At 35.3% G+C, this 25,947-nt stretch overlaps 1 protein-coding gene across 4 annotated transcripts in view; it reads left to right on the top strand.

Annotated features, from left to right (window-relative positions):
* LOC106151874 (rho GTPase-activating protein 7) overlaps nt 1–25,947 on the top strand; it is a 166,652-nt gene that overhangs the window by 76,545 nt on the left and 64,160 nt on the right. For all 4 annotated transcript variants that reach the window (XM_087008860.1, XM_087008858.1, XM_087008859.1 and 1 more), the window contains one exon: nt 14,250–14,286. In XM_087008860.1, coding sequence (XP_086864986.1) covers nt 14,250–14,286 — 37 coding nt within the window. The remainder of the gene's footprint in view (nt 1–14,249; nt 14,287–25,947) is intronic.

Genomic DNA, 25,947 nt, shown 5'->3' with positions numbered 1-25,947 from the left:
CTTGGGAACTATTTTGAACTTAGATTTCAATTTAAGATTGAGGGGTAAGAATTTTTGATATAAAGTAATGTTCTGAGTCTATTGATTTCAAGTTTGACAATATTACACTATAAATACAGTTATGAAATGACATAAAGAGAACAAAAAAACTACTAGTTTTAAAATTTTAAACTTCTGTATGTGTTCTAATTGTGTTTGTCAATATTTAAGATAAAGGGTTTATAAGGATAGAATATCATGTTCTTACCATGTAATTCTTTCTTCAAAGATGTGAGAATAGGACAGCAGCTAATAATGATGCAAAGACAAATGAAATACATCATAAAATATACAGTTACATCAGAGACAATATACTCAGGAGAGATTGAATGATATTCCTTTATTCATTCATTTCATATCACACTATGTAAGAGTCCACAGTGAACAAAATGCTTTGAGACTGTGAGTCTTTCCATTACATTGAAACAGAGGACATCTTATTGTTTTGCTTGTAATTACTGCTACTGGTCAATTTTTTTTGGGGAGGACAGGGGTCATTTATCATCAGTGGACATGATATAAGAGGGAGAGGCTGTACGGATAGTTTATAAGGGTATCCATATTCACCTAAAGCAATTATTTTAGGAGGCTTAGTTTGCCAAAGATAAAATCAGTTCAAGAAGAAATTGCATAAGTGTCATTCGTCACTGGTACAGGCATACGCAAAACAGAATATAATAGATGTTAAGATGAAAAAATATTTTAGAAAAAAAAAAAAAAAAGGAAATGATTATGTGACCTAGCCACAGACTGTAACTGGTGTTTTAGGGAAGATAACCTGCATCCGTCTTATACATTAAGTTCCTGGACCTCATATCAATTTTATTAGACATGGTTCATTAATCAGTGTCATTCTAAAAATGGAATATTTTTGGGGGGATGGTAGTTTTTGTATTTTGTTAAATATGTATTTGTTAACTTATTAGAAATAATAATGAAGTTTGAACATAAGTATATATATGTTTTATTACTTGTAGCTTATGTATAATATTTGGTTTAAAAGTAAATATCAGTAGCATCCTAATGTAGCAGTGTATGAACATTTTCATTAGTCTTTACTGTAGATCTATTTGTGAAACTATGTAATAAATAAATTGATAGCTACAAAAGTAAATAAATAAAGAAAAGTACATCTGACCTGAATAAGCCAAAATAAGATCATTGAAAATTATGTTTTATATCTTTTGGGTAAATTTTAGTGTTAGATCTTGTAATGCTCGGGTGTGGAATTCCTGTATCTCATGTTACAGTGCCATCAGCACTGCACCTCTTCCAGGTACTGTTCACACACACATGGAATAGTATGGTTTTGAATCTTTCCATTTCCAACATCATTATTGGTGATAGTAATTTAGGCTGGTGTCTGTTAAGCATTAACCTGATTATGTGAGGTTATTTCTTTTCTGGACAGGGAAAAGTTTATCATCTCTTTGTTTTATATTTGTGATCATAGAAGTCCGAAATGGAACTGGTCAAAGTCACTCCATTTTGTGCATGTGAACACGCCACGCTTGAAGATTAAGCAGCCTGAGCTGGTTAGGATTAGTCCACTGTGCGAGGAAAAATGATGATAATTTTACTACGACAACATCATAACATTGTGGATTCTTGAACACCTCACCAAAAAATGACCTATATGGCTATGAATTAATTTGCAAGTTTTTCATCTTTGAATAAAAGAATTGGCTACTAAATTTGAGACATGTCCCATGAGGAATGGACAATGTCATGTGAATATATACCATCAACCCCTATATAAGGAAGTGCATATTTGTATAGCAGAGAGGATCGGGTCACAAAATATAAGCATGTCAAGTTGACGGACTCGACCAGTGATGGGGACCCCAACCCAGTTGTCCAGCCATTATATCAGGGTCATCCATGCATGGAAGGATGGATGGACTGACCACTGTCCTTGCTTGCCTTAGGGAGGGGACACTGGACACATGAGATATGCATTAGTGGACATCACCATATTACTGTTACTGCTGAAGCATGGCATTGTCAGTACACTGTTACCACTGCATGGACCTGTTGTTGTTGGTGTCCGTTGGTTGTTGTCAGCATTGTCGTTGTCACTGTTATTGTTGTTGTGTCACTGCTGGCCTCTTGACCATTTAGTGGACAGGATGGCCAAAGTAGCGGCATACTGGACACGTCCGCCACCGTGTCAGTACTGTAAGAGTCTGGCAAAGTGGAAGAAGGTACAGGGTGTTTTTTTTCTGTTATAGTTTTTATTGATAAATAATGAGATATTATAAGTTTGTTAAATAGTGAAAATGGTATCGTAATTGATTTTTTATCTCCAGTTGTTCAAAACTCTTACGAATTAAGCTTAGAATGTATCATATTGATGAGATTTTTTAAATTACTATATTCGAATGCATCACGCTTTTAAAATATACTGAGTATAGACTATAGCTATTATTATTATATGATGATCGATGAAGATGAAGTGGAATGTTGCTTTATACCTATATTTAGATGACTTCTAATATATTTCATAATTGTCTTAAATATGTAATAAGATATATGATTGTATGATTCAAGAGTTGCCCTGATTGGATATCAATTGAGATAAGACGTTACGATGAAAATTAAAAGACAGGATTTGTAATATGATGGTATATGTAAATATATACGTATGTGTCAAGTAATTGTAGAACGTGGGGGATTAATTCCATATATATATATATATCAGGGCACCCTCCTCTGATCTTAAAATACTACTGATGACTGCTGCTGACTACTGTTTTAATGCCTGTTGTGGTTTAGATGCAGTACCCTAGTTAAACAGCCACTGATAACAGTGTGTGATAAGAGAGAGAAAGGACCTTGGTGATAAATCAAAAGGACCAATGTCATAATATTGGTTTTGTATCTTTGGTCAGTGAATTTGTACCAAAAATTTCTTTTTTTTCTTAACAAAAAGATGCATGCTTCATATACTAGTGATATTTTTGTTATTTTCCACTCAATAAATTCATTGCATATTTTTCTATCAGAACTTGCACAATGTTATTGCCATGATTGCAAGCTATTTTTATGCGATGTTCCATTCAGTTAATCGACTAATTGCACTGTTTCCTAAAAATCCCACATTATTCTGGTGGTGTGCATTAAGTCTATTTGATATAAGTATTCAATTCAAGAAGTATTTTTTTCTGACCCAGTATGCAGACTACTGCACCTTAAGCAGCCCAGGGTTTTGTGTGTATTCCCAAGTTTCAAGGACCCTTGAAAAGTAGAGAAGTTTATTTTGGTCTTTGAAATTGTTCACGGTCTGATTTTTGTAAAGAATTTTGGAATGCACATTATTGTGGGGTTATCCTGTATGGGCTGAGAGGGTAAAATAGGGTGGAGGGTTATCAAAGGGTGGACTACAGATAAAATGGAGGTTGGTGTAGGATGAATATGGTGGAATTGTATTCTTGATTTAAGTTACGAGATGCCTGAAAGATTTTAAACCTTTTTAATGCACTGTTAGGGATATTCTTAAATATTTTGCCAGAATTTCACTCTCACATGTTGGAACTGGGGTGTCATGGACTTGTATATTTTCAACAAATACCAAATAATTATGTACATTGATTCACCTATTATTGGTGTGATCAAAATATTCCGTACTTTCTCAGTTGTTTTAATTTTTAAAACGCCCTGTTTTAAGGGTGGGATGAACAAGATTCAGTTCAGAAAGAAAAAAGTAGGTTGTTTCTAAAGAGACCAAACATGTTTTTGCCTTTGAGATTTCACCTCGAGATTCAATTTGTTCTGTCATTTTGCAAGTAATGACTGTAATTTGTTTTCTTAAGGTCCTCTGGTGTTATGTATCAAAGTCATTGTGGTCAGCTATCAGTTAGATGCCACACCTTGAGCAATGGGTATTATTATTGTGGTCATTTGGTCACTCCAGTAAGGTAGAGGGCAGTTCAGGAGATGGTCATCTCTCAGTGGTGGACTGCCACCCGTAGTATAGTTAAACATGGACTTGTGACTGTTATAGGTATCGTAGGAAGTGACCTCCTTGCCGTCGTTAGGTTGTTATGGTCAGTGTTATGGTAGTGGACGTGACACTTTAATTGTCACATACCAGTAAGGTAGTGGAAAGTGTCACAAGATGGGTATCTCCTTGAGCCTGTTTACACCTTGTGCTTTGTGATTTGTCACAGGCATAGGTGACAACATGTATTTATGATGATGATAAATACTTCTCAGGATTGTGACCTTTACAGTTCATAAGAATTCATGGATTTCCTCTGGAATGATAACTCACGTACAACAATTATTATAATAATATTCCAGGGGTAATATGTGTGAGGCAAAAAATGTTTTTAAAATAAAAATGTATAAATTCCTAATTATACTAACAGTCTGACAGACACAGACAGACAGACAGACTGGGCATTTGCACTCTGCATCCTCCCCTTTTTAATGTTTGGATAAATTTGGCAGTAGGTTCTCTGTGGGAATGAAGTCAGAATAATGGAAATTGAATATCTAGTTTTTTTTCAAATCTTAGTCGAGAATGTTTGAAATTTACATTTACAATGGATAGATTTACAAAAGGGGAGGGGAGGACTTTACTTTTTATCCTATTTTTGATTAAGCCTTTGTTGTAAACCTTAGAGCCGAGGTGTGATGTGATAAAAATAGTAATTATGTCAAAGTCACAGTCTTCATGTTATGTAATAAAGCTAATATTGGGTGAAATATTATCATGTTACTGCGCCAAGCAACTCTATGAGCACCAGGTTGCTGGGCCTATGCTGCCTCCTTTCCTTCCACGCTGGTAAAGTAGGTTGTCCAATATTTGAGCAAGGGTTCAGGCAAAAGAAAATCCCAGTTACAGCATTCCATAAATAGTTGACACTTTTCAAAGTGAAGGTTTTGCTAATCCAACGGAAGCCGGGAAAAGTGTTTTCACAGTGGACAAACACAGAATTTGATCAGGACTTGGGGGGTAGCGCACCTCTGACCACTCTTTGACCACTGGCTTAATGCAGCTTGTTCGGACAGTGGACAGTCTGATTTTAGAGGGTTTGTAATCCAGTTGAAGCAGTTAGAAAAGTCTCTTGACCAGAAAAAGTGTGTTTTGTCAGTTGTAGAACTGAGAGGGTTTGTCAATGGAGAATTATCATGTGTTCAGGGTATCCTATTTGAGCAGACGTTGAATTGGATCCAATCATAAAGTGCTGCTGGTTCTGCTTCTTTGACAAAGAATGCCGAGACAGCTGTGATTAAGTTGACGATTTTTACAACACCACACCGATAATAGTTTGCGCCTGTGACAGTTTTTTGTCACAAAGATTAGTTCAGGAGTTGTGAAAAAAATGATGGTTTAGCTGAAACAGCGCTGTATCAAAGTTTGTTCGAGAAAGAAATTGACGACGGCAAAACTACTGCCACAAAGAAGAATATTTGCATTTAGACTACTGGAAAAATGCTGGCTCACCAGAGAAAATATCCAAGCTGTTGAACTATTGAACAGTAGGAAAATTTGCATTTTTTCCTCAGCTGTTTACCTCTTGATGGTGAAATTAATTCTGATTGATAAAATTTTTACTTTGGATTACACAATTGTTTCTTTGACAATATGAGAAAAACAACTTCTGATGATGATGATTGATTGATGGAAATTCCTATAATTTTTTTAATGTGAATGAACAGCAGTTGGAGATAATTGCTTGCATCAGTTATTTTAATGACAGTTAGAACTCTTAAAATAGAGTGCAGATTACTTGTTTTCATTGGGATTTTTGAATATTGAAAACAGAAATCCTGTTGCAAAAGTTATTCAAAAATGATGTCGAAGAAGCCAGTGACACGGACAAGATCACGATCCACGTCAACATTAGGCGTGATTTGCCGAACTTTCAAATTCTTATGCCCTCAGCTTCCTCATGCCTTGTGTTTTTATGGAGGCATGACCCAGGTAAGGCTGGCATTGTGTGTGTGTGTGTGTGTGTGTGTGTGTGTGTGCATGTGTGTGTGTGCGTGCATGTGTGTGTGAAAATAGCATGGAGCATTAAACTATTAGTACAGAATGTAAGGTTGATGAGGCTAAATGCATTTTTTCTGTCTCACACCACAAAATACAACAGAGTAATGTAATGTATATATAAATATGATAAAAATATAAATAAGACAAAAAGATCTTGTGAAAGTGAACCTGTAAGTCTTAGATGGTATGAATTGTGTATTACCTTCTAGTGAGAGCCAAAATATTTAGAAAGATTGCTGTTTTACTGTTAGAAATTCATGATATGATAAGCCTTAAGGGTTTGACCATGCCACTGGTGTGGTTATTCTGAGCTTTGTTTTACACAGTTTAAAGTGGATGTTTATATATAACAAGTCGCTTAAGATTTCGAGACAGGGTTTTTTTCAATACTATACTTGATCATATTCTAATACATAAGACTTAAATGGTTGTTTTTTTTTAAACAGCACAAGTTTGTTTGCCAGCCATTCAACAAAAGGGCAAACTGCATATTTTCTGGTGTTTTCGTTAGATTAGAAAATATGAAATTGTTTTCAATCTATGAGAATGTCATTTTAACTCTCACATGTTTATATAATTAAACTATTTTTTTTCGGAAATTGTGAGAAAATAAATTGTAAAGCATTTCGTTATTTTATTCATTAAAATATCCTGGATGTGATATAAGAATAAAAATAACTTGATCATTATGCAGAGTTGCAGCTCAAAAACAAACAATGTTCTTCAAGATAAGGACATTCTAAAAATAATGTGCGGGGGCAGCCTAGGGGATTTATAGTATGCGTCAAGTCAAACACATTGGAATTTTATCATCGACTTATAAAAACGGATTTATCCAGAACAGAAAACACAGGGTTAAGATAGCAAAGAAATACTAATATTGGCATAGTAGATAGTGTAAAAAATTGAAACAAATTGATTATAGCTGTTTTACATGGGGGCCCCATAGGTAGACTGGTCTATTATGTCATACATTGTGAATTGTAGTAAATTTTTATTTTACATCTGGGTAAAGATAATGATTAGAAAATGTGTAACAATTATTGTCAAATTGGAGTTTGTGGGGCTTTATTTATAGTATGAGTAAACAGATTTTGGAAGATTTTGAGAGGAATCAAAGCAGATGTATGAAGTAACTGTGGGACTATTGCTTTGTTTGCAGAGGAATGTCAATTAATGTTAATTAAAATGACTGTAAGTTCCCCTCTGTAATTTTGCAAAACAGCTTGTAACAAGTTTCAAAATTAACACCAACTTGATGACTGCATGTAGCATAACAATACCAAATTAGTTTGACCAAGTAAGTGGCAGATGGGCTTAAAAAAATTAAAATATGTTCCTGTTTTTGTAGAAGAAAATTATCTTAATAATTTGTAGAAAAAATATACTTCATAAACTATTTTCAAATTTTGATAAATTGGCTACCTGATAAAGCCATTCATTTAGCTCACTAAGTTATTCATTAAGACCCCCTCCCTGAGCCCCAGATTACCAGATAAAGACCCTAAGACTAACATAGTTACACGTTCATGTGTACAAAACACATTGGGGACTTAAAAATTCTCCCCTAATACGTGCACTCTGGAATGAACCATGACCACAAGAGGAACTTGGATGGAATTACAGGGAAACAAGGCATTAAGAACTTCGTGTGATTCCGTGAATTGCCTCTTGTAGCAGAAGAACAAGGATATAGTGGGAGTGTGTCATGTAGATATGTAGGAACAACAGCGCTAGGTGAAATATCCAATATTGGGCAGAAAGAACATGCAGCTGTCTGAGTACTTGGACTGTATTTGGTTGTGACGTCAAACAAGTGATCTCGACATTAACCCGAAGGGATTAAGATGTGTCAGGTTTTCTCTTTCTCGCAGATTTGATGTCACTTTGCTTCAGTTCCGTAATGGCCATTTTTTTTGTCTGAATCGTTCCTGATGTACGTGTTTGAAGTAAGGCAAATGCATTTAACTTGGTGAACATGTGAACATGTAGGGTACAGCTGTGGTATATGTCCAATACAAATGTGACTGTGTATACTTTGAGTGAAGTTTGTGACAAAAACAGATTTCCCATGAGAATTAACATGATAGCTAAGCATATGCTGTGAAGTACAATTGGAGTAGAACCAAAAGAAGTTTCTTATGCATTTTACTTCACCATGGATGGGACACTCTAACCACAAGACTATCTGGTCCGTAGTAGCTTGATCAAAATGGCAGATCTTGAAGTGGGACTTTGTATCTGTTCTCTTTCACTGCTCTGTGGATTAAAGCTGAGTGGAAAGTGGAAGGTAAGGTAGCTGTTGTTACTCATGATACTCGGCACAACCACAGTGAACATCATTGTGCACTAATAATCACAACTAACGCATTCTCAATAATAGTTATTATTTTATTTAGCTTATAAACATGAGTTTCTATTCCAAGCTCTTGAAATAAGGACTTGTTAGTTAAAAGTATGTTTGAGATATAAATTCAGTATGTTTGAGATATAAATTCAGTAAACTACTAAAATATATAATGTTCATGTTGGTTCAGAACTCCTTAAAAACTTCTTTACTCCCTTTAAAAGTTATAATTCGTATTGCTAGCTGAAGTTTCAGAAAGGCTAGGAAAAGCAGGAGGGTGACATGAGTTCATTAGTTCATTTTATGTTCAATGTGCTCTGAGAGACACACTTATTTCAGAGCAGATCACGATTTCACATCTACCACAATTTGATCAAAGACCACTCATGATCTTATTTCACTGAATGACAGCCTTACTATTATAATTATCTAAAATTTCTGTTTTTTAAAGCAAAATATTGATATTACTTTTAACTGTATTTAATTTATACATTTGAGTTTTTCCCAGCATGCATTTTGAAGTTCCTGACTTCCCATGTTGAAACATTTCTCAGTGTTGGAAAATATCCAAGCTAGATAAAAAAAGAAAAACCTGCATGTCTGTTATTGTAATGGAATAATTCTTGGTGATTTGGATCATATGAACTAACAAAACACAGTTATTGCTCTCATTACTAACTAGAGAGGGAGAAAAAAAGTAAAAACATTCGTGAATAGAGCTAACTAGTGTTGAACCTGCTTTTCTTTAACCTAGGCCTGTTCTGGATGTGAGAATTATGTTGAAGTATAACAAATTAGTTTAAGCTCGTGATATGGGTTTGATCATGGAAATCATTTGCAAAATCAGAACAATATTGGTGTGGAATATTTACCAAAACTATTTTGTAAATGATACCTTAAAAAGATGGTTTTAAGGTCTGATAGTAATATTGATTCTTGTTTATCAGTAAAAGACATGGAAAACAGAGAAAACAAGAAAGAAATAAAACTGAATTAAAGCTAGGGCTTCAAGTTTGAATTGTAATTATTTAGCTTTAAAGCAGGCAATTCTGTTTGCAATCTTTTTGTCCCCTGTGTTCTGCTCCTCAAGATTTGATGGATTTGGCTTTGTCAGTGGTTGCTGAGAGTTGACCTAGAACTGGTCGAAATGCCTTCCAGATACCTGGCTATTTTTATATATATTCTGTATATATAAATGTACACACCTACAGCTTAGAAAGAAGTTCACTAGTTCACTGCAGTTTGTTTCTTAAGGCTGTGTTTTTTTATATATATGGTGTCTGGAAAGGATAACTGCGTACAATAATGTGGATGGATTTAATGCATATGACCACTAAGTCACATTTGGCCTGAGTTTTTTGGAAATGATCCTAGCTCATAGTGGGCAGCTGTGGAATTGTTTGTTTTTAAACAACAAATCAAGACCATTACTGGATCCTTCTTTGCAGACTTGAAGAAAATTCAGCTTTTGGCTATTGTTTACAATTTGGAAAAGCCATGATGCCGACTGGACTATATTTTAAAATGCATACCATTAATGAGCCGCTGGAATACTATTTGTGTTTAGACTACAAATGATTCTGTTTAGACTACAGTTGACCATGTTGCATAGGAAACTGAGGAGGCTTTGCATATGAAAGAATAATTTATTCCAGGTCTTGCCAGCACTAAATTTTATTGTATACATTTTCAAGTCTTTTGGAAGAGAAATCATTTTATGTAGCACTGGTAGCCATTTTCATCTTAAAGGAGCCAACGTCATGGCAGTGATGGTATTGTGATCATTAACAACTCACATGACAATATGGAAAATGTGGTAGCATTGAAATAATACAGAAAATGAATGTTTTCGGGGCTTTGCGCCACATTTCACAGGATACAGTTAGTGCATGTAGTTAATGCAATAGAACAACATTAAATCACAGCCCCCTATAGGCAGCCGGGGGTGGGAGTGGAGGACAGGGTGAAAAAGAACTTCCCTGTTGGCTTGGGAAAAGGTCAGAATCAAAATTTGGTCTTGCTTCTAAGAATGCCTAGGCGTTTCCCTCCTTTAAAATTGTTGGCTAATGGCCTGAATCATAGCACGCATTTAGATAACCCAAATTGTTTTGGCCAAAGCCTCCAATACAAGTCCATAACAGGACATAGATTTAGCCTATCTGCTGGTATTATTTGTCATGACAAATGGTACACACATTTCTCCTGTACCTGGTCATTAAACTGACTTAAGACCAGAGTTGTTCATGTATTGATGCCCATATATCATGATTCTGCAGGCTAATATTTTAGACAGGGTGATGGCTGTATGTGTACCATTATGAATTTTCTGAGGATGCCATCACTCATCAACAACAGTTATTAGTAAACTTTTTTTCTTTTTTCAACGCAGCTAATTGCAGTCAAGGCAAAAGAAGAGTTTAGTGCCTGTTTCTTTTGGGATATGTTGATTTGTCCCTTAACTGATGAAAGTGATGATTTAAAGACTACACATTATTTTACAACCCATTTAAAGTACACTTCAAAAGTTATTTAGATGCCTATATTTTAAATCTCATTGATTTGTCACAGTGGTGCTAAAAGATTATGAGAGGGTTGAACTTCACTCCAACATAACAGCACGATTCACAAGTCTGTCCTATGCATGCCACTTACATTCTAACAGTGCTTTAATTTGACATCCACATGTCATCATTATGTACTAATTATTCTATTAGTTGACAATATAATGACCTGGAGATGACACCTTCCCCAAGCCAAGCACCACCCCACCCAAATCAACTGTCCTATAGACAGATCTGTCATCAGGAGCTTGGCAAGCTGGTGACAGTCGGAAAAGACAGAGACGCATAAGGCTAAAGGGATCAGCCCTCGTGTTGGCATTTAGTATGTGACTGTCTGTATTGATGTGCCTCTAGCCCAGATCAAGGGAGAAGTTTTAATATATGTCTGATATTGACAGGATTACATGATTGCTGGGGATTGATGAAAAAAATCATTATGATTAATATCATTATTTTTTGGAAAGGACAATTATGGATAAGATTTTCTTGACTGAAGGAATCTCTGCACAGTGTGACTGCAAAAATATTGTTGATGTTCATGTACAATTTATAAGTAGACTTATTATTTTGACCTTGGCTTAGTTCTTACACAGTATGTGAAAACCCTTAGTCAAAAGAACAGTTTTGGATTATATTCAGAAGAAGATTCAGTTAGCTGTACTGGAGAGTCATTGTCTTTTGCAGCATTGAATATAAACTGTTCTGCTGCTCTTCTCATGTATTCAGGATGGATAAAAAATTTTGAATTGTTCCCTTGTTGTCATTGGAACAATTTTTGCAGCATTGGCTCTCTACAAGATAATGGAAAAGCCTATGGAATGTTTCCTCAGGACTGCTTATGCACATCAGTGAGATTAATTGACTTTGATGCTTTTTCCAGTAAATCATTTGAAAGATTTGCAATGCCGGAAAAGTTGCCGTGCATATGGCCTCATAGAACTGTGTAATTTGCCTTGTTTGCTGTATGCGACAAACTGAAATACTACCAAATGAACTTGAAATGGCTAATTAAAAGGGTTATAATTCCAAAGTTGCACCTGTCTGTCAGCATTGTTGCTTTTGTAACTTTCACAAAGAGAAGATGATTTCATCATTGTTAACCTGTACCTGCCGGGACCCTCCTTTCCTGGAGAGCCAGGTTTATGTAAGTGTTGTATAGTGGCGACACCTGGTGTACGTTTGCAGTAGTCGTCTGCCTGCCCTGCCCATTTCATTAGCTAGCATAATCTAAAATATCAACCAAATTATTTGCAAAAATTTGGAAAAGAATTTCTCCAGAACAGATTTTTTTAATAGGAAATGTGGAAACGAGCCAAGATAATAATCCACTGGAATTACAAGGAATCCCTTGAATAAGCACATTCCTGCAGCAGTAGTACTTATGAAAATTTTTCTAAAGGCATGTGTAAAACCCTGGATATCACAGAGAGGTGGCTGGTATCAGCTAAAAGTGACAGATAACCAGGCATTACATGTCCGTCTGTTAGTAAACACAGAAATAAATCTTTTTTTATCTGATTGTTGGAGGAATGTGATAGAAGTGTGTATATTGGTAGGAAGGATTTAGTAGTTTTTTTTTATTATTATTTTGTTCGGTGCTTTTTCTAAGGGTGGGAGAAAATGTTTTTATGCAGTCAAAATGCAAAAAAAAATTATTTGTATTCACCATCTATAGTTATTTGATTTAAACATTATACATTTCAGACCAATTGTTAACAGCATTCTTTTTGTAAAACATCATTTGCCCTCCATTGTTTTATGATATGTTTATACAATCTTTAGCATATTGTCGTATGAAAGTGTAATTTAAGTGCACAGGATATAATGGCTCATTTGTTTGGGAAGAAAAGACATCAGATGCCTTCCTCACCTGTCTTATAGCTTTAGTGACCCAATAGTTATGTAGGCCATATAATCTGTACTTGCTGTTTATGATTATTCAAAGGTTCCTCGTATATTTAACCTAAAACTCATACATATGCTTCATGGCGGTCTAGAGGAGAATGCTGATAATAGTGTTTGAGATTAAACTCATTGATACTCTCTATTTTGTGGTCTTCTAATAACCAAAGTGTCTGCTCCTAGCTGTAAAGACATGAGATAAGATCGTTTTACTTTTTTGTACTGAATATATGGTCATTGAACCAAAGTTTACTTCATGTCTGCTGAGATCTCATCTTTTTTTATTATCGATAAGGAGGATGATTTGTACTGGTAGGTATGAAATGATAAAAGACATGAAAGGAAAATGTAATGAAAGGTGTTCTCATGTGAAATAAGTGCATTTTTTGTTGAATGTAAAATCTCTCCATGTATAGCCAGCAACTACATGTTTTTTTTTACGAGCAAGAGAAAATGAAAACTCCAGTTGAAGCATTTTACCCAGCCTGCGTTTAAAAAGTCAGACAGGTGGGATTTTGGTTTCTAAATGTCTCTCCAGCTGAATATAAAGAAGAAGAGGAAGTAAAAATACAAGTTATCCAGAGTGTTCTTTTCAAAGATTTATAGGGAGGATGACCCCTTTTATAACCCATCAATTAAAAGATGGTCATAACTACAGTATATGTTTGTTGTTATTACCTGTGGATACTCCCAAAATTGCTTTTTTTACCTGGAAAAAACAACAGGAGGATAGATATTTGATGGAACCCATATGGTGAAAGTGTCCATAAAGAAGACTGTTGCTCTTATCACCAAAGATTTAGGTTCATAGACACCTGGTTCTACCTCAACTTGTAGTACTTAATTTAGGGGTTATTGCCTAGTACTTAATTTAGGGGTTATTGCCAGAGGTGCTTGTATTTTATGGTTATTGCAAATTATTGTTTATTGAAAAAAGAAAGGTTCTGTGAAGAAGCAGAGTTGGACCTCGGGAATGTGATTAAAAAAAAAGATGTTTAAATGAAGTTTACACACAAAAATATAACATTGATTAAACAAAAATTGAAGAAAAAAACCCAAGCATTTGTAAAGTGAAAAATGTTTTCATGAATTTAGTTACATCCTTATGAAAAGGAAAATTCACTTAAGAAAAAATTACAGGGGGTAGTGTGATGTATATGTTTAATAGAATGTTGATATACAATTTAATATTGTAATTTTCTTATATGAAATAAATGACACATGCAAGTGTATCACACTACGGAGGTTTTATTTGGAAAACATTATTTTTCTTTCATGTGGCTGTTTGTAAAAACATTTTCTCCTTTATACGGTTGGTTGTAAAACCATTTTCTCTGACTGATGCTTTGCTGTTAATTCTGCTGAATTGTTGATTGATTTTCTTTTTCCCTCTTTGCAGAGTTTCCAACAGTATAAGACAGAGAGAGAACAAGCAGGTAAGTGCACTTTTAAGATATATTTTAACGCCTTATTGTGTTGGGAAATCAAACCCCTTTTGTCAGAACACCTAACACATTTTCCCATCTGTCACACAAGGTCCTCTCTGTATTCAGTGATGAAATCCCCTACAGATTAGTAGATTTATTTTACTGACCATTTCTCCAAAGTATGTAGAACATTCTCATATAAATCCTCAACAAAATTTCCAAGTTGTGACAGTGTCACAAATAATCAACCCACTAGATGGCAGCAGCGGCAGGGAAAGGAAAATAACTCCCCTTGAGTTGATGTGCGGTAATTACTTATAAATTCAAGCAAAATGAATTTAATGATATTCTCCAAAACATTGTTTTATAAGTATTACATAAATATTTTCAGAATTTTCTGAAAATGAGTTGGCTTCATGTCTATAAGTACATATTTATTATCATTGTTTGAAAATTTACAGTAATTACCGTATTAACCAGAAGTCAACAACTGCAAGTACCCATCAATTAGGAAACAGAGTTGGACCTTGGCAAACATGTTGTTTACACCCATATGAAAAACTCGGTGACATGATAAATGAGATATATGTTTTCTGAAAGTATTTTGTATTGTTGCCTGCTAAATTTGGAAGTTGACATGATTTATTAACCATTTATTTGTTGTTGTTGTTGCTTTATGTTTATGTATTGTTTTGCAAATGCTTTGAAATATTTACATGTACCTTGGACTGTTATTAACATGCTCAAACTTAAGAATTTCTTATTTCAGAATATGATGCTGTGGGTGCCTGTGTGTGTGGGTATGTGTGCATGCATGTTAATATACATGCATATGTTATTTTTATACAATTCACATACATATTTGATATATTATGTGATTCTGACTTTTCAGCAAGATGAAACACATACATTCTTTTTTTCTTTTTTCTTCATTATACATGATAAAAACAGTTTCATTCTTCTTGTGGCACTGTTATATGGAAATCATTGTGTGGTTTTTCATTTTCAGGATATTTTTCTATTTGTCTGTGGTGTTTATCAACTTTGTCCTATGGCAATTTGATGTTAAAAAATAAATAACTATTTTAATGGGAAGTGCAGTAGCCATGAAGAATTGAAAGGATTGCCTACAAAAAATAAAAACCCAGAATAAGAAAAATATAAGAAAGATGGAAAGGGTTATCATTGATTTATCATGGCACTGCAAATGTCAGCATTACATCAAGCAATAAAAATAATTTTCTCAGAAGTTATGTACTTTTTAAATACCATGGAGTTAGAATTACAGTAAAATTGATATAACAGACGTGATCCCTGGCACAAAATACTTCTTTGAAATCAATGTGGCATTTCAGTTTATTCTGAGAGTGTCTGATGTGCTTGAGTTCAAGTGATATACCTACTTCTGATTGTTGTTTGAAGATTGCATGCTTCCTCTTCTCAAGTGGATCTTTTGTTGTCCTGCAGTATTGCTATTGTTTTATTACTTTGGTGAAGTAGTGGTATTGCTTTTGACGAGTAGATCATGAGTGACTTACTGGCTGCATTGTAATATGTGTCATTGCTCCCCTACCTCCATTCTCTCTCTCTCTCTCTCCACACGTGCGCGCACGCACACACACACACACACACACCTAATGCAGACACATTCAGTATATCTACGCACATACACACATGTGCATGCACTCACAGGCACACTTTCTCTTGTGCTTTTGTTTTCATTAAATCGACATTGGCTTCAAGGAATAAATATACTACTCCTGTCTTAAAAATATACACCTGCACAAAAGACCAGTTTATACTCTGCGTAATAAGACATGAAAACAACTGGTGCAAATCACCTGAGGATATGGGTGCTCCTGTAACGGTTGACTTAAAACATCAAACAAGATAGTTTTAGTGAAGGTGAATGATTGAATTTCAATTTTCTGATCAAAGTTTTCTTTATTTTTCTTACATTTCTGGCAGGATGTTGGAGGTTATGAAGATGTACATTAAAGTGATGATTTGTGATTGAGAATTTAAGTTTTATTTTTTCATTTTACTTCATACTTGGTTTTAATGGAGGATGCCAGATTAAAAAGATTTTTTTGAAAATGTACGTAGGAAAGATTCTTTGTTGTGCATTTTAGGCTTTGACTGTGTACAAAATGCGGATTTTGGGGCTTCATAAAGAAAAATACAATTTCAGGGCTCATGAAAGTTTTTATGTACATACTGAAAAGTTGAATATCTATATATTTGATAATAAAAAATTTTACACAGGCCATTCTCATCCTAATCAGTACTTAGCAGTTTAAAGCCGTGGGTGCATAATTTCAAAATAGGCCAGCTCTAATTGAGAGAGAGGCTTAATTATCAGAATTGCACTATGCAAACTGAGTTTATCAGCTTGCGCACTTCTGGTTAACCAATCACAAGTAAGGACAACCTCAGGACAGTTGACCACTCCCAATGGTCAAACTGACCACCTAAATGGTCACCGTTGGTTGAGCTATGAGTTTGTGCTGATCATACTGAACGTTTTGGTGAAAAGAGGCAGTTATAACTTCTACATCTGACTTACATCTATCATCTTTAATAGCTCTAACCAATACTTGAAGGATTTAATATCACAGGTATTTGGAAATTTGCTGTTTCTGCATCTAAAAAATATAAGGCATTTTCAACCACCAAGTTCATGCTTTACTATGATATACAACAAGTGCATGTCTTAAATATTACTGGGGATACTGTATACTGATTGGTTGCTGTGACAAGGCTCAAGCAGAATTAGCAGATAAAGTGAAATTGGCTGGCTTTAAGGTGGTTATCTTTATCTTTGAGTGAGGGAGGAGTCGATCAGTATGTAGTTGCATAGGTTAGCCGGTATTAAGATAAAATTGGGCATTAAAGCAGTGGACATTTCAGGTCGGGCAGTAGGAAGTGTACAGGACTTGGCGTAGATTTGAGAAGGAATTTGGTTGAAGATATTATGCATAGGTGTGCACTGTCTGTGTTGCTTTAATGATTTTTTATTGCTGATGGATTCCGAGGCTGAAATTTGAGATATGATATGTCTTGTAATATATTGTTAGTTACTTTTTTTCTTGAAAGAGAAATGCAAAAATACATATGGTCATGGTGGAATAACATGGATGGGGTACAGTTGTAACAGTTATGTACATGTAGCTTGTTGAAATGTTTTTTTCTTTTCTATTTACATGTCAAGCATAAAAGTTACGTCAACAACATAGTTTTCTTTGATTAATAACAAATGTGTTACCGGCTGTCTAAGCAATGATTAGAAGTACCCAGACACAGTTGAAGGGAAAGGGTTTCAGTTTCTTTTCGAGAAAAGAAAAATGAACACCGTCAGGATGCACTTCTTCTTTTGATCTCCATGTGGCCTGATCCTTATTTCCATGGTGCCTGGAATGGAATTAACGCTGGTAACATAACAGAACTCTGATGTATTAACAAGCACACATTAAGGAGGTCAAACATGTTAAGAGGCATTAACACGATTCCTTATTTCAGGCATGAATGCTTGTACATCTCACCTGTCCATTATGCGCAGCCATTTTCCCTGAATTTGACCAAGAACAGGTGTTTAGGTGGATGATGCAAATGTCCGTCTGTATATCATAGTGGATTAAGGTGATGGTCAGTGCTGACAGGTGACACCTGACAGAAAATACCTTCCAGGAGACACCTTACACTTGAAAAGTGACCAGATTGATCTTATTTCTGAGATGACCAATGAAAACAGATTGTGCTTCTTAAATACCTAGCAGCTCCAACCTTTCATAGTGATAACTAATAAATGAAAAACTGATCATCAGAAAGACAGTTGAAAAATGACGGTTGATACGTGGAAATTTAGCAAAAGGTAAAAATAAAAGGGACAGCAAACATGTAAAAACAGAGAGAGAAAAGTGACAATCGATAACAAGTATAAGTCAAGAAAAATTGACATTATAACAAACACCTGAAAAATTGACAGTAGACACCTAAAGCATTGACTTCAGACAACTGACACCTGATTAGAATCTTCACACTGGAAAGTTTTTGTTTTTCATGTTAAACATACAGTTACTTGTTTCTCTGCCACTGGGAGAATAACAGTAAGTCTTGCATTGAGCCATGATAGAAAATACAAGGCCAGACACCAGCATTATGATGAGCAGTTGGCCCTGAACCTATAGGAATGCTCATAGAGACACTTAACACTACGCTGCCACCTCATTTACTGTGAACTCTTTGGTCTGCTTTCACAGTCTTCGCTCTGTATGATTTTACTACATGCACAGTGCACCGAGTTGATAGCTGTTGCCCAAGAGAACTTTCAGCGTTTCCAACAGGGATGAAGGATCACTTTCTTTCCTGAAAAGCTGAAAAAGAACATAAATATTAGCCAGCTTTTATGGACCAAGTTGAAGATTTGGACTGTCTAACTTTATGGCAGACCCATCGCACTGAGTTGACTCCACTTGTTCCAGATGAATTGCTTGGAGAGAAATCAAGTATTCATGCAGTGTTGAAGATCTCATTTGATCATCTTTGGCAATCTTAAAATGGATTTAAGATGTGCGGAATCTTAGATTGTGGGTTGAAAAGGAGAGAGAGGAAAAGGAACACCCATGTGAACAAGTGAGCTGCTGTGTTTGGGTATTTCTACTTGTGTTGGAATGCCATTTATTAAATCTTGCTTAGATCATAAAATCAGGTGAAGGAGAAATCATAAAGACTTAATTTGCAAAAATGTCCATTTTTTTAAAACCATGACTGACACAAATAAAAGGAAAACTGATCTGATATTTAGGTTGATGTTATCTCAGGGGTGAAATACAGAAGGAATTTCAATTTGTTACAGCAGGGGACAAATTAGTGGCATGAAAATGATACAATGATGCTTTATTGGCTGTAGGAGCTGTTTTTTTATTCACAGGATTACCCTGTTGTTAAGATCACCCAAAGAGACCGACTAAGTACTTGAGGATAGTATAAATACGGTAGTTACTCTAAAAATTTGAACAAAATTAAACAGTATATTTAGCTCATAAAACTGGTGTGCCTAATACCTGAAGAAGATGGTTAATAAGACATGAAAATCAATAAAGTTTGGTTTATGTCAAATGTTTTGAAAACTAAAAATGAGAGGGCTTCAAGAAAGTCCAACATTGATAAAAGTGTAGTGTTTGATATTTTAGAGTAATTACTGTAGTTCATGGTAATAATAATGATCACAGTTTGACTGTTGAGGTGTCTGGAATTTAATTAAAATCAAACAGATGGGCGCCATCGAAGCACCTATACTTTGGTAGGTAAGGAAAATGTTGGTTTAGTTTACAATAAGGAATGCAGCTTATAAAAAAATGGTTAGTTTAATTGACATTGAAGTAAAACAGGGATTTTTAGGTCAGAAGAAGAGATGCCTGAGAATGCTATTCAGCTAGCGAGAAAGTGCTTAATAAATTCAAATAGGAAAATAAAAGGTTGAACCTACTTAGAAGAGGATGAGGTTCAAGATAAGTATATATAAGGAGAGAAAAAGAGGGAGTTCTTAGTAGTTTTAAATTAAGTTGCATACCCTTTTAACTAAGATCATATAACAATTTCAAAAGAGTTTCATAAAAAAATTCACTTTGAAAATCACCTTTTTTCCTGTAGGGAAGGCTGGGTCCAGGTAGGAAAAGGGAGAGTAATTTAGAAAGAGCTTTTAACTCGAATATTGATTCCATACTACACAGCATCAATTATATAGCAATTTTTTTTTTTATTTCCCTCTTTGACATGGTGGTCCTCTGGAGTTAAGAAGGTTAAATATTACTCTGTTTGATGATGGTAATTGGCAGCATTCAGATGGAGCCGGTTATGATAATGGAGTATTCAGTTTGTTTGTACTGTCCACACAGAAGTGGGAAGGTTACAAGAAGGGTGTCACTATCAAAGAGAGCCCTCGATTAACAATAGATTGAGGGGCAAACATGGAGTTTGGTAGTGGAAAAAGTGTTCAGAATTAAAATAATACTTTGTGCAAACATCAGCTAATTTGAAGAATTCTTTTTTTTTTTTTGTTGTATTTTTGAGTACGTAACACAGCTGATGAAATTGTTTGCTGGAAAAAGTATTGCAATAAAAATGTGTAGAATTGGTGGTTGTGGGGGGGGGGGGGGGGTAACAGGAGTTGCAGAGACAGGTTTGGTTCCAAAGAGTTGGAAAGGCGTCTGCATTTGACCAATAGTAACTTGGGCTATTTGGGTTATGGGATATGAAGAGATGTGTTATCCCTCACCACTATGTTTCAAATTTTTTATCTGTGTCATCACCACAAAAATAGAAAAATATAGAGCCTTTTGGGTGAAGGGGCCAGGCAAGTTGATTTTTTCTTCCCAGGATAAACCAACAAGAAGTTTATACAGTTTGATTCACAATATTTATGACTTTGGTACTTGGGTCCAGATAAAACAATAGGTGGTACATGCCACGCACTATCAAAGCTATGACCATGTGTCAGTACAATGATCTGGAACCTGAGAAAAATGTGGCTTGCCAATTAAAAACATTCAACACAGAAGAACACAGAATGGTCTGGGAATTGAAAATTTACAGCAGATGCTCCCTAAGTGCAGACTGTTTAAGGTGCTCGATTTGTGCTGTTAAATATTTTGTTTCTCTGAAGAGCATAGAACTGCCATCTGGTGGCCAATGTTATGCAACACTGCTTGATTACATTTCTGTTAACTGTTGTATGGCATATTTTACATGCAATCACTGACACTAATTGCATACCAAAAGAAAACATACAATTACTAGTTATTGCGTAGGCATGTCTTGCCCTAACTCTGGAGGGCTGTTGTTTACAAACCACTTGGCAACACTTGTAAACTAAGCTTCAGAGGCACCATCTCTTGTAAATTACTATATACCTTACTCTTTTTCCACCCCTCCCCTTTCCTAAATTTTGCAATATAAGTTATTTTAGATTTTCAGAAAGGACAACATCAGGTTAATTCTAACTTGCTGTTAATTTTTTCTTTAAATTTACCAGGTAAAAATATGTTGGAAGATTAACAGTATTTTCATGACAGTTGTGTAAATAGAACATAAATAAGGCTTTGTGTACCCATAAATGAATGTTAAACCTGCTTTAACTCTGGAAACAATCAAAATGTGCATGAAATTCATAGTGGACCCCCCCCCCCTCGCCTTTGGGTAGTAAGATGATGTTGACAGTAAAGGTTAATATCAGTAAAGATGTTCTCAGGATTCCTGTAGACAGTTGTTTATGTCCCTGTTGGGGTATTCCTGTGTGGTCTATCTTTGAGCTACCTTTGTTCATTCTTTTACTGTTAAAAAGAATTGTGGAAAAAAAACTTGTTTGTGTATGTCTGTTTTACACTGATATACGTAAAATATCTTTCTAAAGAATGAAGTTTTTTGTTATGAATTCATTATTTGAGTTATGTTACTTTGAAAAATTAGCATTAGGTGAAGTGTCGAAAAATAAAGAGCAACAAAAAAGCTTAAATTAATGATGCTCAGGCACTGAATAGTCAAAGATCTCTGATATATTGTTACTGAAATGTTGAGTCTGTTTTGTGCAAGGTCAAAACTGGCCAGCTAAAGGTTTTTATGCACTTAAAAAAAAGACAACAAGGGGCGGGGATATTTTCTAAAGCCCATTGCTAAGAGCACATCTGGCCACGAGTCATTGTTGTGACTATCAGTCTGGCAGGCACACAAATATTTAGTTTTACTAAGACAGGCCTGGCAATTACAGGGAACAAAGTAGCCCATCTTGAGATTTGAGAAGTTTGTGATATTGAATGGTAAAATTCCTCAAGTCCCCTCTTCCCCTGGTACAAGAAAAAATACGGTAACTTGAGTACCTGGTAGCATTGGTGGAGTCCAAATGCTCGGTAACCTAATAACTTTAGTATGTGGGTTATATAACCCAGTATGTTGTCAGGTATGACAATTAAGATAAATGCTGTGTGAGACAGTAACAACAGATACATTGGTGATTACAATACACTTGCAACATCAGTAGTGCAGACCATGTGTAATGGGTATTTTGATGATTACATCCTTGCACTGAAAGTCAGTGATAACAGAATGGTATGAATACAATGACAACATTGACAGTGTCAGTAATGTAGGCACTATTCTTTGGATCCCAAGACTATAGTACACCCTTGCAAATTGTAGGTCAAATTGTAACAGTAACAGCATTACTGCAATGACAGTTAGATATTGACAATGACAACCTTAATAATAGGGAACATGTATGACTAAATAACTGTGGCTGCAACTTAATATTTTTCCTTTTAAATAATCCAACACTTAAATAAGAGCAGTAAGTTGATTGCAATTCTAGACAGTGACAGGCACGAAGGTGATTACTTAATAATAAGAACATATCAGATGGACAGTCTCAGGCTTTGTCCATCTTGGCAACATAATTACTATGTAAGAGGGTGACAACTTGAAAAAGTAAAGATATTGTCAGTTAGGAGAAAAACACTGTGACCGATTGCTCTCTCTTTCTCTCTCTTAATTTTTGGTTACTGCCCATGGTGATTAGAGGACTGAGTAACTGTAGAAAAGGGAGTGTACATAGAAGGAACCAAATGAGAGAAACAGATATTTTATTTATCTACCGAGCTAGCAAGCAAACAGGCTTCAGGTTGGTAGGATGCAGCTGATGTTATCAAGTGTAGGAAGTTTGGGGATGAAGCTTACTCTTTAAGACAAGATAGCATTTATCAGACACCTCAGCGCTGAGTTATCACATTAATGAAGTGGGCATTTGTAATGAGGTATGTTGAATGCTCAAAAGCATGGGTAGAATCAGGAAATCACTAGCTCTGGAGATTTATTTAGAACTTGAGACATTATAGCATACAATGTTTATGTTGCAAGTAACCCATTTGGTGGAATACGATAGCTTTAAGTAGTTCTCATTAAGGAAGTGTTATATCGTTAATTTTGCTTAATTAAATGACAAATGGTAAATTTTTATTATAGAAACAATGGTATGTATGAAGTATCCATTGAAAGTTGTGGAACAAATTACAAAAAAATGTTTGGATTTAACAAAAATAAATATGTAGGAATTATTGTTTAAAAGAAGTATATTTAGTATAAGATGATTAGAAGGAAAATGTTTGGATTATTAGAAGTTTGAAGGGCATAATTAAGGAAGGGATTGGTCTAGTAAGTATAGCAAAAGGTAAACGTGAAGTTGGTAAATGACCTTGTTTATTTATTTCATTTAGAACTCAAGAAATTTTAGAACTACCAGATTTGGAAAAGGACCAAAGTGGATGTCTTTCACTGGTTCAGTGGGAAAGTTAGAAGGTCAAGAAGCGGCACTTTTGGTAGTCTGAGACATTTTGCATTTAAAATCTTTTGATTTGGAGTGGAAGTCAGGAAACCAAGGAGCAAAATCCCACACTCACTTCTTTGAAAGATTTTGAAGAGAAACTTGTATTTCTCAGAACAGTGTGTGCATCAGCCCGTTCCTGAAACAGGTCGAAAAACAGGAAAACCTTCAAAGAACCTGGGAGACATTAAATCATTGCTCTTGCTCACTGCAGGTAGGTTTGTATCAGCTACAGGTACCCACAGGTACTAGATTGTCTTGTCACCTGCTCGCCAGATTTTCAGACGTCTGCCCTCTGCTGTAGATCTTCCAGTTTTTCAGCCTGGAGCTGAAAAGTTTGGTGCTGAGAAGGTAGTGGCCTGTGAAATAACACAACTTGAAAGGAGTGCTTGAACTTGAAATCTGTGCCATTCTGTAAAAGAGATGGATGGACAAACTCAGGATGCATAAACGGGTACTTTAGAGGCCATGTTGGATTTGACTCTCAGATCGGAACTGATGTCTTCTTATTTAGTGTTATGTGTGATGCTGATGAACAAAATTTGAAAGAATAATACTTGAAGGAGCTTGATGCCTTAGCAAATGTTTCATTTCTTGTGTTTGCAGTTGGATTGGATGCTACAGTTGCTGCCTGTCCACTGTCATTATTGCAGATCTTCAGCTCAGTTGCTTCACATCAGTTGGAGCAAGAGAATCTAGTTAACTGTTGAAGACTTTTTTCGCTCCAGCTGTCTTGGTAATTGTACTGTACCATTGATTGGAAACTTGGTGAATGCCAGTAACATATGGTTCTCTGTTATGTATAGCACTGCTCAGAAAGATAATCAGTGGACTAGAGAAAAAATGTTACAGATTTCAAAGATTTGTAATTATAATTGAAAAATTGAAGAAGAGGAAATATTTTTCCTGTGAATGCCTACCATGTGTTTGATTATCGCTGCAGTAAGATATGTATGTATGTGTGCCTTGGCATTTGGACAAGAAAGAATAAATCTTGAAGTTGGGTAAGAAAACTTTCAAACTGATCAATTCTTGGAACTAATTTAATTGAGAACCATTTAGGACAGAATTTCTGGTAATCATTGCATTTGTGTTTTTAAAGAAGTTTTATCACTAATGAAAATGGATGTCTACGAATATGGCTGTGATTGTGAGGACACGGTCAAGGAAAACTACCAGTGGACACGAAGTTTCAGTGAACGTGTTCGTGGAATTCACAAAAATGCTGTGGATAAAATATGGAAGAGTGCACGTGAGAGAAAACTTCTAGGTAAGACAATTTTTTTCATTTCAGTCTTTATGCAGATGTTTTGAGAATATTGTGTGATTTCATTACCATTTTTGATTTCAGGTGCTTCTTGCTTTTATAGAAATCCCCATTCTTTTCATAAGAAAAACATTTCAGTGATTGAATGATTTTTTTTTTTTTTGCAGGCAAAGCATGCCTATTCAAAAGAATTAATATATGACTATCATGTGACTAATTCATATTCACAAAATGTTTGAGAATTCTGAAAAATTGTGATTTTACTGCATGACACTTCAGTGTAGCAATTTAAAACAGATTTTTTATATCAATGGACATTGCATACCCTAAAATACTTTTTTTTTCAAGTTAATGATTTAAAACATATTGTGACTGGTTCATATTTCACTGGAATGTCCTCTGAGAAGCAGCAACATCCATCTGACCCAAACTTGACCAGAACTTTTTCTCCAGACACCATTGGTGGTCAGAAACTTGAGTTTGTTTGGGTAGTACCAGTCAGTGGGTCAGGTTGTATGTCTGTACTATTAACATGGAATTAAATAGGGAGAAAGAGGCTCTAAAAAACTTGGAGGCATTTGGTCACAGCTGTTCCTGGAGCTAATAGAATTCTCAGATGCTGATGCTGATGGCACATGACCATGCAGACTTCATTGGAGGCAATGAATGAATGTTTCAGCAGTTGGTGAATGAGCGTTGTTGAATGAATGGGGTCAATTCAGTGCAGCTGCTGCTGCGCTGTAGGAATCGTTTTCCTGTTCCAACAGTTCACAGTATTATAAGATTTTTTTAGTATGCATAATTCCCGTTTCTTGTATAAACATTTTTGTATACATCTATATATCTTGAAAGCATAAATGTTACAGAGGATCATTCAGTTTTTGTCTGTGGAAGCAGATTTCTTTTGTACAGAATACTATGTTTTGAATGACAGCTAGAAATTCAGTAGAGGTATGTTCAGTGTATATCTATTTGCATGGAAACGCCATGACGCATCATTAAAATTGTCCTCCTGCTACATATGCCAGGATAA

Source organism: Lingula anatina, chromosome 3, assembly GCF_051362555.1.
Source record: "Lingula anatina isolate TDL-2025a chromosome 3, LinAna3.0, whole genome shotgun sequence".
NCBI lineage: Eukaryota > Metazoa > Brachiopoda > Lingulata > Lingulida > Lingulidae > Lingula > Lingula anatina.
Note: the sequence above shows the minus strand (reverse complement) of the source record. Positions and strands in the feature narration are given on the sequence as shown.